The following is a 15,609-nucleotide window of genomic DNA, read 5'->3' as shown; positions in this document are numbered from 1 at the left end:
GAAGGGCTAGGAGGTGGCTTTATGGTGATTGCTTTATCTTTTTTCTGGGTCTATTCTTCTAATTGTCTTTTGATTTGCATTCTAAAGAATCAGCTGGCTGTTAAAGAGTCATCACTACAAAGCATGCAGATTCTAATTCAGAACCTTACCAAAAAGGTTGGAGACAGTGAGGAAAAATGTAGCTTGTTCCAGGAACAGATTGAGAGTCTTAAAAATATTCAGAGCAAAGAAAGAGAGCGTTTCCAAGGAGAAGAAGCTACATATATGGAAAATGTAAGTAAACACACTGTAAAAAGTATTTACGTTCTTTGGTGGAAGAAGTGGTATCTTGGCTATAGTGTTTCTATCTCAATAGTTAAGAAATGCCATTTTTAATTTTGGACAATTCTTGAGTAAAGATCTATATGGTGATCAGATGAAATGAGAATAACGAAGTGGTAGGTGGTTTGTACTGGTGATAATTGAAGTTGAAAGTTTTGTGCAAGAAAGGAATTTAAGGATGTGGCTGGTGTTTGGGCATGGGGGAACTGGTGTGTAACAGTGAAATGAGTTGTGCAGAATTCCAGCTGAAGAACCTTCAAACATCTCTTGTAGCAGTGTACCTGAAGGTGCAAACATGTAAACATGCGATGGCTGGTAGTGGTTTTTGGATTCTTGTAACGGCTCTTGCACAAATGGCTCTTTGGCAGATCACTTTCACTAGTGCCGTGAGGTCTGTGGCACACTGGGTAGCATGGGAAAATACTGTGTTTTCCTCCTGACTGAAAAATAGCTGAAGACATTTGATATGCTTAATAGGAAACTGTTCTAGAAGTTAGCAGCTGATTAACAGGCCAAGAAAAACAACAACTTGTTAAATAATATGTAAAAAAAAAAAAAGGTGGAACAAGGGAGTATGTTATCCATTCTTTGATGTTACCAGGCTCTTCCAACTCCCTTGGAAGCTAAATCTCAGATTTTAATGTGATGTGCCTGATCTCTCAGTATTTGAGTTCTACCATGTATGAAACTATTCATCTCGGTATTGATGCCTGAGTTTATTTTATCTGTAATAAAAATGCTACTTTTGATCCTGAAGGTGACTGCATGTGTTCAGTAGCACACAGGGAATTAGTTATGATACAGGAAAGAAAGAAAAAGACAAACAGTTGAGACTGTAAAAGCCATTTTGGTGAGCACAATGTCATCATTCAAATATAAATCTGGGTAAGACTTCGTGTGAATTTATTCAAAGTAACATTAGCAAGATTCCAAAAGTTACGTCCAGTTCTTATAAAAATTTTAAGATAGCTAACAAAGACATGTTAAAGTAGAATACAGGTTTCTAAGGAGGAAGCAGTTAGGTTTCAAAGCTGCCATTTGGGCTTAATTGATAGAAACTTGCTAGAAATGAACATGATTAGTGTAATCTTTTAGAAATTAGAAGTCTCAGAACAATGGCATCCAAAAAAGAAAGGTGAAGATCAGTGATGTTAAACAAAAATGAATGGTACTGTGCTTCTCACTTAAAGTTTGTTGTTGTGAAATTAAGACAAGTTTAATGTAAGTTGGAGGTTTATCTGCATGCACCACTGACATCAGTAATCACTGATTGATTACTATATTTATTGTTGGAAGCAAAACTGAGACTTAAGATAGAATACAGTATCTTGCTGTACCTTTAGTTAGATAATTCAGTGTACTTTTACTATACCTCTGTGGACTGGTTTCATTTTACTTTCTATGTGTTTTTAGGTACGTGTGTTTCAAAATATTATCCAGGAGAAGGAAAAGGAACTAGAAGCACAGAGAGAAAAGCATGAGCAGGAGCTCTTTAAATTAGCTGCTAAATCTGATGCAAGTGCTGACCTAGAACAGGTATGTTGCTTTGGAAACTCGATAGCTTGCTTTGATTTAGTTAGACATGGGAATTTGGAATCATGTAATTGCTAACCTCTGTGGCATAGTTTAGATATCTGGTTGGGAAAATAAAGATAAGTCTTCTTCTTTCTCTTCTGAAAGGTGTGGGGTTTGGTGTGTTGTTTGTTGTTTTTTTTTTTTCTAGCTACTAAAGGCCTTGAAACAGAAGCTCCATGAAAAGGAAGAAGTTATGCTGGGAAGGACACAGGTGATAGATGTCTTGCAAAAAGAACTGGATGCCAAGGACCAACAACTGAAAGTAAGAAATAGCATCCGTGCACAACTAAACTCATCAAGTCTGTTACAAGTTCAAAAAGGTGTTTGGTTGTGCACGAAAGACAGTTTCGCGTTAAATTTTTAGGCAGTTCTTTGGGAGGCTTTGACATAGGCTAATAATGCAACCATAGTTGTACAAACAAATATTAATTCCAGTTAGGAAATTAACTTAGAGGAGAGGTAAAGTCCATGAAATACAAAATTTTCAACACTCACCCATAGTTTGTCTTGATTTATTTTGGGAACTTGCCATGCGGGGAAGACTTTGCTGTCAAAAGGTTTCAGCTTCTCTAGTTAGAGATAGCAGTGAGCCCCAAAACTGAGGCTTTTCTTCCCCCTCCCCTCAAAGGGAGCGTTTTGCTAATTGTGTGCCTTTCCTTTTGCTGTATTTCTACTGATTGCAAAAGCAATACCTAATCAAGGTCCTTGGTGTTTAAGCACCTAGCATGAGCTCTGGTTGTAGCCCTTCAGTGCTGCTGCTTCAGTTCAACAGCGTCGAAAAAGGACATTGCAGTCTTAGGCTTTTGGGACTCTGCTGAATCAGATGCTTTATAGCTTGTCTGGGGTGCCAGGTCCAGCATTTTAGCTATACTATTTCCAACAAATTTTCAACTTACCAAGAGGGCTGCCAGAATCAAAATCTTACTAGAAATAGTTTCAACTATGTACCCAGGTAGACGTCCTGCTCGGGTAGTTAAGATTACTGGTAGCTGAAGCCTGTTTCATTTGTCTTTCCCATTTGTTATGCTTCCTGCCTTATGCAGTATGGTTTTGTTGTTGTTGGGTTTTTTTTGTTCTTTTGGGTTAGATGCATCTTCCTGCAGTGATGCTCTGCAAGAACTGATGGTACTTAGTGCTCAGGGGACAGAGGCGCACACCTTGAGTGTAGGGGGAAGCTTTGACTGTGACAGCATGAACTTAAAGCCCTTAAAGCTGAGATTCCATTACAGTTTAAGTATTAAAATAGCAGGAAGACTTTCTTTGTTAACATAAACAGTTTTAACCGTATTTTGGAAGTGTTCCCTGTGCAGCTTCTTTACTCGGATAGTTTATATTCTTTGGTCTATGTATCATGAAAGTAGGTTTTTGAACAGCAGGTCTAATGTGAGTGGACTGCTCTGCTACAGTGATCTGTAATGTTTTCTACTTCTTTATGCAGTAAAATAACTAATGTAAAGGCACTAAAAGTAAGCACTAACAGAAAACTAGTTAGCAAGAAAATATTGTAAAGAATAACTAGATCAGTTTGCCGGTTCTAATGAATGTAGGTCACAACACCTGGGTGGCATTGTAGTGAACATTCTTAATCTTTGGGATCACTGTTAGATCTGCTTCTGTTGTTTTTTATTTATATTCTGTAGAACCAAACATTCTTTTTTATTTCATTTTCACCTGTGGGAGAGGGTGCATGTAGTTTGCACTCGTAGTGATGCCATTTTACTGAAGTTCCCACTTCGGTCTTGGAAAGCCAGAGCTGAGTAGCTTTTGTGGTAGAGCCAGGTTACCAACAGTAGCCCTGATTTCTGATTATAATGTATGTAGGGGTAGAGATATATTTGACAGTGGTACTAAAAATACTTTGCATTAAAATATAAAGGTTTGTTTTGTTTTTTACAGGAGATTAACGAAAACCTGAAACGTCTTCTGTCTGAAAAAGAAAACCTCCAGTCTAAATTGGATGCTGAGAAACATGTAATGAGAGCTCAGTTAAGAGACATGATGGAGAAACATGAGCTTGAAATGACAAAAGTTAAGGAGAAATATAATGCTGAACTGCATGAAATTCAAGAGAAACATGAAACTGAGCTGCAAGAGAAAGATCAGGCCCTGTTTCAGCTTAAGAAACAAGTGGCAGAATTAAGTGGTAGCAGACAGACTAAGTCAAAAGAAGTTAGAGATCTGGAGTCTATAACCAAAGAGAAGGTGGAAGATTTAGAAGGTATCCTATTTAAACAGTTGTTACATATGAAGAGTTCCTTTGCCCCAGACTGTTATGTATTGTAGACCAATTTCATACCTGTTGCGAGTATAACTACATTAGATTTGTGGAAGAGTTACTGCCACACTAATTAAAAAGCATCTACAATCAAATACTGTAATAATGAGGGTTATAGGAATACCAAGATAATCACATGAACTATAAATTTCTCACTGCATTTCTTAGTATGTTTTTCTGTAAATGCAGTTGTCTTGTATAAGTGTATAACTTCCAATTGCTAAAGGAATTAAACATAGGGCTTGTATTAATAATCTTTCTACATTTTTAGATAATTTCTTGTGTCTTGTTTCTTAGTGCAAGTGAAATTGAAAACAGAAGAAGCTAGCAAATCTGAAGCAAAGTTTCTGAAAATGAAGGCTTGGTCTAAATCAAGAATCAAACAGCTGGAGGATGAACTAAAAAATGTATGTGTAACATTGTTTAATATTCCATGCCTGTTTTGTGCTTGGAGATTTGACTGAAAAAAAGTAAAATATGGGGTAAAGAGAATATTAAAATAATTTACTCAAAGTATCTTTATATATGAATTAATGTATAAAAATTGAATGGACATAAAATGTTGAAACTGGATGAAGTTTCAACAAAAACTAGTACAAATTGGTGTTACCAGCTTTCAGGAGTAAATTTGTCAGAGATTAGCTGGTTTATTGCACTTACAAACAGTAGAAGAACAGCTATTCTAAATCTTACTAAAAAATCAGAAAAAAAAGTTGCATTGACTTTGTGTTTCTAGTGTTTTGGTACATTTGAAAAACTCATAACTATTTTTTCTTTTAGTTTTCATCAAAGAATAATGATGTATCTGCCTTAAACAACCGTGTCTCAGAATTACAAATTGAAAATGAAGAACTACAGTCAAAACTGCAATCATTATATGAAATCAGAACTCAAAATGGTAAAAAAATAGTCTTTTGCAGATGATTCAAAGTAAAGAGACAAAGATAAATGAACTTTCTAATTTTTCAAAGTGTATCTTTTTTTTTCTTCAAAGCAGATTCTGAAGTACCTTCATGCAACTGTGAACAGTAGCATACAGTATTTAAGTCAGAGTTACAGCTCAGCTTTTCCTTTCCTGAATCTACCTGTGCATAATTCTTGTTGTATTTAGACTTGGGCAGAATAGGTGTAAACTTTTGCAGGAAGTGGAAGAAGCTTCTCCTTAGGAGGAAAAATGAGATCAAACATACTTAGAAAATTTATCAGAGTATATACAGTAAACTGAGAGCAGTGAGTTCAAGTCAATTAAAAATTGTCTTTATTTTCTGTAAGGATTTGAGAGAGATTTTTTGTTTAAAACCTTAGATAGTTTAAAGTGGAGCTCTGTGAGAGATTTTTCTGTTTCCCTCTGTGTTATCTTCTCTGACATCCTTTCTGTAAATGGAAAATGGTAGAATTTTCAGTTTACCAGCCTAAATTGTTAGCACGTTAGATTTAAAGCACTCGTCAATATTTAATAATTAAGAAGTCAGATAATACAGCCCAACAGAGGTCTTCTAACTGAAATGAATTAACATGTGAATTTTCATTTTGAATCTTTCTTTTAATTTTTTATTGATCTTCCTTTTAGTTTTGTGTCCTGATGAATGAAATTTATTATGTTTTTGTAGAAGAATTGCTGACTAAGCTGGAAGTCTATGAAGAGCAGCAAAGAAAGTTGCAAGCTGATCTCGACCAAGTTACAAAGAGGGCAGCTTCACAGGTTAACGTCAAAATTGATTTGTATGAGTTACTGATTAACTCAAATAGTGCTGATTAGACTTTAAAAAGTGTGTTAGCTGGAGTTTGGAGCTGAAAATTAATTTAGTGATATATGGAATTGTCACCATCAGTAGCTGTTCAGTTGGATAACAACCTGACAGATTTTGAATTACTTAAAAAGACTGATTCCTACTTACTTTGCCATGTACCTTAAATTACATTTTTCCAAGCAGTTCACTATTTATTTGAATATGAATCATCAAAGTGTGGCTATTATTTTCTATACGTTACGAATAGCTTTCGGAAGGAAATAATAGCTGTACCTTTGACAGATGTACAGGTCTGGATAAGAAAATGAGAAGACTAAGAAAATACTGCTCAAGGCCTTTAGATTGATTAACAGTGTACATTAATCATGGTAACTTTGTACAACCTTAGCAGTAGAGCGAGTTTGAAACAGCTAATTATATTTTGCTAAAAAAGAACTTGTTTTTTCCAAATTTTGTGGAGAAGTTGGGGGTTTTTTTGGTAAAAACTTAGAACAGTTTTTATTTTGATGGAAAGGCAGAAACATGTTTATTCTGTTCATGGAAAACAAGTTAATAGAGATTTGTTATCCCACATAATGACAGTTGAATATTGTTTTACTTTGAAATGTTACTAAGATGAAAATGTGCAACAAAAATATTTTGTTTAAAAAAGCCTTTTTTGTTTAAAAATATTTCAGGTTAAAAGCACATTTTTGATATTTTACAAAGTGATGAGGCTTGCTTTTCACGTAATCCACAATGGCAATTATAATCACTTTGATAGATTTTTATTTATGCAGAGTGGTAAATTAATAATGGTTTGTTTTCTCTGCGAATGGTTTGTCAGCTTAAAATGTTATTTACATTTGCAGTGGGATTTGTAAATATATTTTCATGCACAATTTCCCTTGTTAGGCCAGTGAATCAGGCAGTGTGGATGAACTGCAGAGTCAGCTCTTGGAATGGCAGGAGAACGTACCAGAGTCAGAGGAGTCCCGCGATCAAGTCAGAGAAGAGAAATCTGCTATGGCCTTGCGAATGGCTCAGATTGAGGAGGAGAGAGAAGGTGAATTGTTTTATTTACGATAAAATGATCATATTTATACATGAGATATATATTTGTGTCTGTCTGCTGTACTTCAGAATGAATTGATAGCGCACCACCGTGACTGATTTCTGCAGTCAAAAGTTTTGTATAGTTAGTGAAATTGCTTAAATTTGCAATTTCTACTTTTTCCTATTTCCCTGAATCTGTTTTTCATATGTTCATCTTTTTTTTTTGCATAATTTTATGCGTAGATGTGCTTGTTTTATTTGCCATCTGAGTTGCTGCTCTGTAAGACTGCTTGAACTCACTTCGAACGCTTCTTGTCTGCATATGAATGATCAGTGAGAAAAAGTTCACCATTGAAATATTAAAGCTGCCTGCCCAGAACAACTGGTGAAGGTGTGGGAAGCTATAGTGTTGGTCTGAATTTGATGAGTGAAGGTGGTGCTTTAGTAAAATGAACCTGAGATGGAGTTTCTCTTTAAATATAATTAATGAGAAACCTGTCTTAGAATATTTAGTAGTCTGTTAGTAAGTGTTGCTTGTATAGGTCAGCTGAATAACATTAACTGGCAATGGTTTGGAACTAATTAAAAATATTAAATTACCTACAGAAAGTAACATTTCAAGAAATCTCAGGTTTTATACTTTATTCTAAATTATTAATAAAACAGATGAGAAAGTGAAGCAGCTTCTATTAAAACTTATAAAAGTCTTGTTAAATTTCAGATAGTCTTTACTGCTTTTTTCCTTGCCATCTAGTACTACATTATAATTTTTGTCCTGTTAGTTAACTGTACAGGAATTAATGGCAAATTTTAATGTGCACAATCTACCATCATAATTGATCCAGTTAGTTAATTTGAGCCTTCTCTTTTTAATCTGCAATTGAATTATTTTCCATTTACATGATCAATTTGGAAGTTCAGTATGTAAGCATAGAAATGTTTTAAGGATCATGTCTCTTCTTTTGAGCGACTTAGGCATGTAGTGTTTTGAAATTGAAAGAGAATAATATTCCCTTCATTAAAACTACCTGTTATCTCATCTGTGGTAACTACAGATCCACATGCAATATTAATAACAGTTGTAAAATTTCATCTGCGTCAGTCCGTGTTTAATTTTGCATTTTTTCCCCTTGGGATAAGCATGACCTTTCTGTTTCTTTTTTCCTGCCGTTACACCTGATGAGCACTCAGCGTCCCTTCCCCCTCCACTCCTACCCTACACTGCGATTTGGTCAGCCAGTGAGAACATAGTTTCCCATCAGTTTTGTGCATGCAGGTTCCTGCAGCAATGGCGACTTGTAATGTACTGTTGCTGATTTCTTCTGTTGTTGCTTCTTTTGGGGAAATTGCCAACAGTACCTTATAAGATTTGCCATTGATGGTATGTGGTTTTTAGCAATACATGTAACAAATGCTGGTTTTAACTTGATTTTTTTTTTTTTTTTAATCTGCCTTGCAGTACCTGTTTCTTCACTTATATTAACCAAATCATCTTTCTTTATTTTTCTTTGTAGTAACAGCTGACTCCATATTTATGTTGTAACCTTATCTAGAGAAAAATTTCTTGGCTTGCTACAAGTGGTTGTGACTAAGAAAGAATCAAATTCATTTAAATGGTCTTAGTAGTACTTGAAATTCAGTAGTATTAAAAAAAAAATTACATTCCATCCCATAAATTGCAGAACTTTGCATGCATTAATATTAGGTAGTAATATTTTAAGCAATATATAAACCCACTATTCATTCTGTCATAGTCTGTGACAATTTGCCACGTATGACGATTTGTCTCTTTTGGGTTGAATGTGTGGGGAGCTGCAAAAGTGTAGAGGATGACAGTGTTGATTACATTTATAGACTGGGGCTTGTTTCCTCTGCAAACCACTAAAGATTGTGATATTTAGTGTGAATAGTGACACAAGGAAATGTAGACACATCCTTAGTTAATTTAAATGGAGTGTGTATCTGAAGAAAGGTGTCCTGGGAAGTTTTTTAGTTTTTATGTTGGATATAATTACAAATGGAGAGCTCCCTAAGCTGCTGTAAAACATTAGAAAATGTATTTACTTACTGATTGTTGTTAAAGCAATGCTGAATTTAACTGGAAGTGTTTTAACACTTGTCTAAGTGTTTCTAAATCATTCTAAAGCTCCGATTTATATAGTTTCATTTTTCATATGACAACGGTAATTTCATTCTTTTTTACTTACGAGCCTAAATATTTTGAATTCCTAAAGGACGGTGTGTTATTCATTCTGATTATACTTAAAACCAGATTACTTCAATTTCAACTTCCCAGAAATTGAATTTTCCCCCCCAAAGCAGGGGTTGAATTCTTAGTGGAATAATGCTTGCCTTGAATTGCTTCGCTGACTTCAATGACAGTTCTTGTAAACAGAGGTTTAAGGCATGTGGTCCCAATCTGGCACTTATTTTTATGACATTGAAGAAGTATGCATAAGGCTAAAAAAAAATTGTAGTCTCTCTACTTGAAAATAAACAAAGGTGTGTAAAATGAATGCTGATAAAGTGACAGTGCCAGAAGCCAAAGTGTAATGAAAACCAGAAGTAAAATCCAATTTAGCAGTCCTACTTTTAAAAGGGTCATTAATTTTTTTTTCTTTAACCTCTTTAATCTTTTCTGAAAACGTGTTAAGTATGTAATTTTGAAATATTACAGCAAGAACTTAAACCTAGTGGGTGCTACAGATTTGTGTGTTAATGAAATTTGTGGTATAAGTAATCCTTGGACAAGTCAGATGAAAGCTGAGTATTCCCAGTAGGGCTGAATCTCCTAATAGTTTTTGGTGTTTACTTCACAGATGCATTGACATAAGTTCTCTGAATTTTGCATGCTGTGAGGACAACTGTAGATTAATGTGGTTAAATTGAAAACTAAATTTGTAATTACCTAATTAGTCTAACTTTCAGTTAAAGTATGGAGCCACCTTTACGTTCATTTCTTTTCACTGGCTGTTCTGTTTTGTCTGCTTTGCATGAAACATCTACTTCCTAATCTGTTACCCCAAACATGTTTTGTCATATCACAAAACAGATGGGAATTTACTTTAAATGAAAAATCATTTCTAACAATGAACAGGATGCATACCTAAGCTTTCATATATGGAATTTATTCAGTGTGTTTATTTACAAGTGATTCTGTATTTGTCTTAAAAAGAATGGTATCATTAATGTATGATAAGATGGTTTGATGCCAGTTTGCAGTGTAACACATGCTTGTGACTTCCTCAAATTATCTGGCTTTGTAGCTTATACTAAAATTAAAGTTGAAAGGGACACATGTCATTTCCATAAAAATGAATGTGATTGTTCAGATTATAAAAACCACAGCTGTTTCAGCTGATGCCTTTATCATACAAATTATGTATATTTTAACCTGGTAACTTGAAATGGGATGTAATTTGGCATTTTAATTGGTTGGTGTTCTTTTAGTATCAGCATAAGCTCACTCTCTCCAGTCTCCTGTGTAAAGTCTTCATTTAGAGCTGATGAAGAAGTTAAACTTCAGTTTGCTTCTTCTTAGTGAGATATGCAGACTTTATTATGTTCTACATAGTAGTGTTGGAGGGAAATGGCCAGGTGAACGCGATGGATTGCTGCTTTAATCTTGTTCCTCTAAGTCATTCATAGGGACTTCAGCCTGTCCCTGCTCTCTCTTCATGTAGTAGTGTCTGATATAAATGTAATTGCTTTCCTGTGGCACAAAACTGATTGAGGATGACTGGTTCTTTCCTGGCTGCTCTGATCCAGCCATAGTCTCAGGGCAACAGGAGCTGGAGGAGGAACTGACCACAGTTCAAGGAATGGGCAGGCTGCAGCAGGCAAGAAGAAAAAGCAGTCAGACCAGCAGGAAGCTTCAGGTGGGTTAAAAGAGATAAGAGTTTATTTTTACCTGTATGTTAATAAAAATATGGAAAGCGATTTTATTTATATGGTGTTTTAGACTTAAAAACATGAAGGGCTTAAGAACTTAGGTTAGTTATGTAACTGAACACTTTGGTAAATTTAATGATTGTTTATGTATCCAGAAGATGAGAAATTCCAGTGGCATTACACCTCTCTATTCCTTGAGTAATGAGTCTACTTGATTTTAGACTGAAAAGTAACGGGCTTCCCTCTGGAGTAATGCACATGCTTGAAGCTGTGTGCATGCTCAGTATGTTAAGGCCATCTTTGGTTTAGATACAGTCTTTACAAATCTCTTTGGAGCTTTACTGAGTAATTAGTAAGTAGTGTCAGTTCACTGAGGTGTACTTCTAGGTAGTTGGTGCTATAACTTGCACTAAAAAATGATAATCTTTTGTAAGAAGAGGTAGTATGTCATTGTCACGTTAACATACCATTGGAAGAATAATTTTGTGTTTAGTTAACTCAGATACTTTACCCTGAGATTCAGAGAACCCTATTAACTGTAGAAATCGGGGAACCAATTAAGGTATCCAAACAGAGTTTTCCATTGGCCTTTCAGATGCCTGAGGGTGTCTTCAGAGGCCTGGTAGATACCGTACAAAACCTGTGGGAGACTTGACTTTTCTGGAAATAATAGCTGGAAGCTGGACAGGTTACTCTGGTGTCCACATATATTTAAATTTAGGCGTGTGAATCACTTGCTGAGTTTTAGGACTTTTAATTGAAACTATGCTTTTAATAACAATATGCATTTTGCCCTTGCTTCCTTTCTTCTTTAAATTAAACGTAATTCTCATGTTTTGTGCATAGGAAGAATACAACTTTGATAGAAAACAATGCTTTCAAGAATTGAATGTCACCTTGGATAGCACCGATTCAGCTGAAGGAGAAAATATGGGAGGTTGGTGGCCAGAGTACACTTCACCTAATGCAGGTGTGATAGCGACTAGACAGTTTATTAAAGCATGCACAGCATTTGTATTTTGTGTCTATTTTTGTTTTCAAATTCAACTAACAACCCATTTGTGGTGTATTCTAATCTTTGTTGAATTTTTTTGGCTTGCGTTTTCTTCCTTTTCATTTCAAAGCATGTGCGTGCTGGATGAACTGCCTAGTTTTGATTCAGAAGTAGAACATAAATATGACTAAACACTGGAATTGGTTGAGCCTTGGTGCCCGTGAAATACCTTGTGTGGCAAGATCATGTGTTTTTTAAGTTACGAGTCTTGTTCCTGTGAGTGTGTTTCCAATCTATGTAACAGTTATGTTGCAAAACAGAATTGTGTTCTATTGCTGTATGCTTTTAATTTAAAAATCAGATTCTTATTTTTTTAATGCAAATGTTTTTATATCAGTGGTAAAGGCTGCAGATATATCTAATTGTTAAAATGGAAGAGACTCACTTGCAAATTTTGATACAGACCAGTTTAATTTGTTAATTAATAATTGCTTAACATTTGATTCTGCAAGTACAGGATTAATGTGTGATTACAGTAACATGAGCCACACTATTGTTTAGAATATTTCTGCCAGGTTTTCTGAGTTCTTGAGCTATGCAACTTTATTTTGGTTTTTCAACAGTTAAGGGTACTTTTGGCATCTAACTTTTGGAAATGCAGGGCCTCAGGCATTTCCACTGGAAATGGTTGAGATCTGATTGTGCCCAACACTGGTGAGAATCCTGAATAAAAAGCTGAAACCATTTCTAGACTTCAGGAATTTTAGTAGACCTTTCTTGAAATAATTTTTCTTCTTTGACATAATTAGGTTTACGGAGTGTGGTTGAAGAGTTGGAATTGGAAAGAAATCAACTGCAGGAACAAATTCTTTTTCTAGAAGAGCGTTGTCAGGATTTGGAAGATAGATTGCAGCTTCAAGGCAGAATGGAGGCTCTTCAGGTGAGCTTTTGTAGTTGTGTAAATCCTGATGATATAAGAGAATCATTTTATTCTCTGTTCTTACTGTAGGCTATGATTGTAAGACAAAAATGTCAATTTGCAGCAGGCTAAAATGTCTAAAGCCTACTTTATACCTCATAATTATGTTGGCAGAGAGTGTACACATACTATATTATGCTCTGAAGTTGAAGCCTGCCACTTCTGTTCAGCAAAAGTAAAAGTCATTACATGGAGAAGCTTGTTTGAAAGTAAGCTTTGTTATTTGTTTGAAAAACATAGTAAAAGGCAACATGATTTTCATTATTCGTTGTAGGGGGCCTTTGTCAGAAGGTCCAGAATTAGGTTTGGGTTTTTTTTTTTTTACTGCTGGCATAAATCTTCCTCTTCTTACATCCGTCAAGTTTCTTTTATATAAATGTGTGTGTGTATTATTGGGTTTATATATACATACACATTTATAGAAAATAAACTGTGTAAATATATAGAGATAATAATGTAATATTTTTATATATACAATCTAAAGCTCAGATATTAATTTGATATATATTTACATTGTAAAATTATTCAGTGAAGGCACCAAAAGGAACAGTGAAGTAAATATCAGAAAAGGTTTTTTTAGTATTTCCTGATTGACAAGTTACTATGATAATTTGTAAACCTTGTTTTCAGTAAATGGCACAACCGATCTCTTACTCAAGCTCCTTCAGTCTTGGTGCCTTATTCATAGTTCTTTATCTGTTAAGTTGCACATATATAAGAAAAATAAATGATTTTAAAATGCAAGACAACTTTTGTATTATTACTTGAGAATCTTGTAACAAAGCCTTTCAATACAGGTAACGTTTGGTGTAGATGAAGAAGGGCAGCTATTGAGGGCGGTACAGGTGTGTTCTGCGTCCTCCAAAATGCTAGCTTATTTTCCTTAGAGGTGACAAGTTTGCCATGTTTGTCCTATTTGTTGTTGATTCTGGATATGTGTTCTGCTTTTGGTTTTTGGTTGCAGTTGTCAGATTTTTTTTTTGTGGTTTTATTTTTGAATTGGTGCAGTGGATCTGGTTAGAGTAGGAGATTTGTACTGTGTTTAAAAAAAACAAACCCAAAAGCTGTGTGAATGAAGCTTGCTTCCTTTTTCTTTTTTCCACAATCCCCTGTATGCAGGTTTTTGCATTCCTTCAACCTGAAAAAATAGGCAAAAAAAAATTTGCAAGTTTGGTACTGTCTTCAAAGCAATGAGGAGAGTATTTTTTCAAAGCAGTAGCTTCCCCTGTTAAGATAAGTAAGCTGCCTTAACACAGTATGTGTGTGTGTGTGTGGTGTTTTGGGTATACAGCAATCATCCTTGAGTTGATGCTACCATAGCATTGCTGAAGGAGGTATTTCTGAAAGGTGGGTTGCATCTATTTGAACTAATATCACATCTGAACTTGTGATATTAGTGTTGTATTTTGCACTGATATCTGCTGAAGTGCTAGATAATGGTCTCTTATTACCGTGTAGGATGTAAATCTGAAGAGTCAGATTTTAATGACTCTGGTTATCTCATGCTATTGTGGGTGTTTGTATGTGATAATGCTCTTCGTTATTTTTTTGTTGCAGAATGAAAATGAACGTTTGCAAACTCAACTCACTCAATTACGCAACCAACAAATGCGAGATGTGGAAAAGCATCAAATTCTGATCTCTGGCTTAAATGAGCAGCTGAAAGGGTAAAATAAAGGCTCTTTACAACTCCATACAGAATTAGCGTTCTTTGCTTTAAGCTTAAACTTCTAATGAGAAGTATAATCTCTTAAGACACTTGAAAAAGAGTTATCTAATTCCTGCTTCTGTTTGCAGTAATGTTATTTTTGTACTTGGAAGTTTAAATGGAAAGTGTAAAAAAATAATTACTCTTTTAGGAAAATCGTTTGGGCCTAGTAAGTCTAGAAACCTTAAAGCAAGCTTTCTTTTCAAAATGTCTAAACATATATTTTGTTCTTAGATTAAGTGACAGAAATAGCTTCCTCGAAAATTCACTTGGAGAAAAAGAACAAAAACTGTTGAGCACGACAGAAAAACTGGAGCAAATGGAAACTTTGAGGAAACTGCTTCAAGAAAAGGATCTTCTGAACAAAGAACTTGGTGAAAAGTTTGTGCATACTGAGCAAAAAGTAAGTTAAAGTTACTGTTGAATAATATTTATTAGAACTGACGAACATTAGCCATAACTTTCTATTTGTGTCCCAGCAGCAATATTGCTCTTTTCCCTATCTGAAGGTTTTTGCTCTGTTTCTTTACAGTTTTGTTCATTTCATGTAATTGCTTTGATTTAAGTTGGGTGTAAGGATTTCTTAGACCCCAACACAGAGCTTTGCACGAAAGTATTTATGTTTTATTGGGGTGATAAGTTATCCTCATTTATTATTTTCAAAGTATAAACTACACTGTTGTGTAAACTCAATATTACAACTAACATCACAATTTTAATATAATTCTATATATTTCTATCACATTGACTTTTATTTTTAATACTAAGCTGAATGAAGCCTTAAAGAAATGCAGTGTGTATGAAGTGGAGAACACTGAGCAGAAAACAGCCATCAGCGATCTAACAGAAAAAGTTGCTACATTGAAGGAAAAGGTAACTTGTTAAAATAAAGTAAGAGAAGAAATTTTATGTTCTTTTGACATAGCCCATTTAAATGTCAGCAAAATAACAGCATTAACTGCTTAAAATTTAGTTTTTTACACTAAACTTTCTGTATGCTAAAACAATCTAAAGAATAGCGTGGTTATCTTGTGACTATACAGTTAGGTACAGATTGATTACTTTAGATACTCTATACGT

At 34.7% G+C, this 15,609-nt stretch overlaps 1 protein-coding gene across 5 annotated transcripts in view; it reads left to right on the top strand.

Moving 5' to 3' along the window:
- The window catches only part of LOC141930853 (uncharacterized), a 43,752-nt gene that overhangs the window by 7,196 nt on the left and 20,947 nt on the right, over positions 1-15,609 (top strand). For 2 of the 5 annotated variants that reach the window (XM_074842258.1, XM_074842254.1), the window contains exons 7-21: positions 88-273; positions 1,735-1,857; positions 2,045-2,158; positions 3,793-4,114; positions 4,469-4,578; positions 4,952-5,069; positions 5,782-5,873; positions 6,817-6,967; positions 10,726-10,835; positions 11,695-11,818; positions 12,652-12,782; positions 13,619-13,666; positions 14,379-14,488; positions 14,764-14,932; positions 15,298-15,402. In XM_074842258.1, coding sequence (XP_074698359.1) covers positions 88-273; positions 1,735-1,857; positions 2,045-2,158; positions 3,793-4,114; positions 4,469-4,578; positions 4,952-5,069; positions 5,782-5,873; positions 6,817-6,967; positions 10,726-10,835; positions 11,695-11,818; positions 12,652-12,782; positions 13,619-13,666; positions 14,379-14,488; positions 14,764-14,932; positions 15,298-15,402 — 2,013 coding nt within the window. Of the gene's footprint in view, positions 1-87; positions 274-1,734; positions 1,858-2,044; positions 2,159-3,792; positions 4,115-4,468; positions 4,579-4,951; positions 5,070-5,781; positions 5,874-6,816; positions 6,968-10,725; positions 10,836-11,694; positions 11,819-12,651; positions 12,783-13,618; positions 13,667-13,971; positions 14,059-14,378; positions 14,489-14,763; positions 14,933-15,297; positions 15,403-15,609 lie in introns of those variants that run through there. The other 3 variants (XM_074842255.1, XM_074842257.1, XM_074842259.1) reach the window with 3 other exon arrangements.

This window comes from Strix aluco, chromosome 16, assembly GCF_031877795.1.
Source record: "Strix aluco isolate bStrAlu1 chromosome 16, bStrAlu1.hap1, whole genome shotgun sequence".
Lineage (NCBI taxonomy): Eukaryota > Metazoa > Chordata > Aves > Strigiformes > Strigidae > Strix > Strix aluco.
Note: the sequence above shows the minus strand (reverse complement) of the source record. Positions and strands in the feature narration are given on the sequence as shown.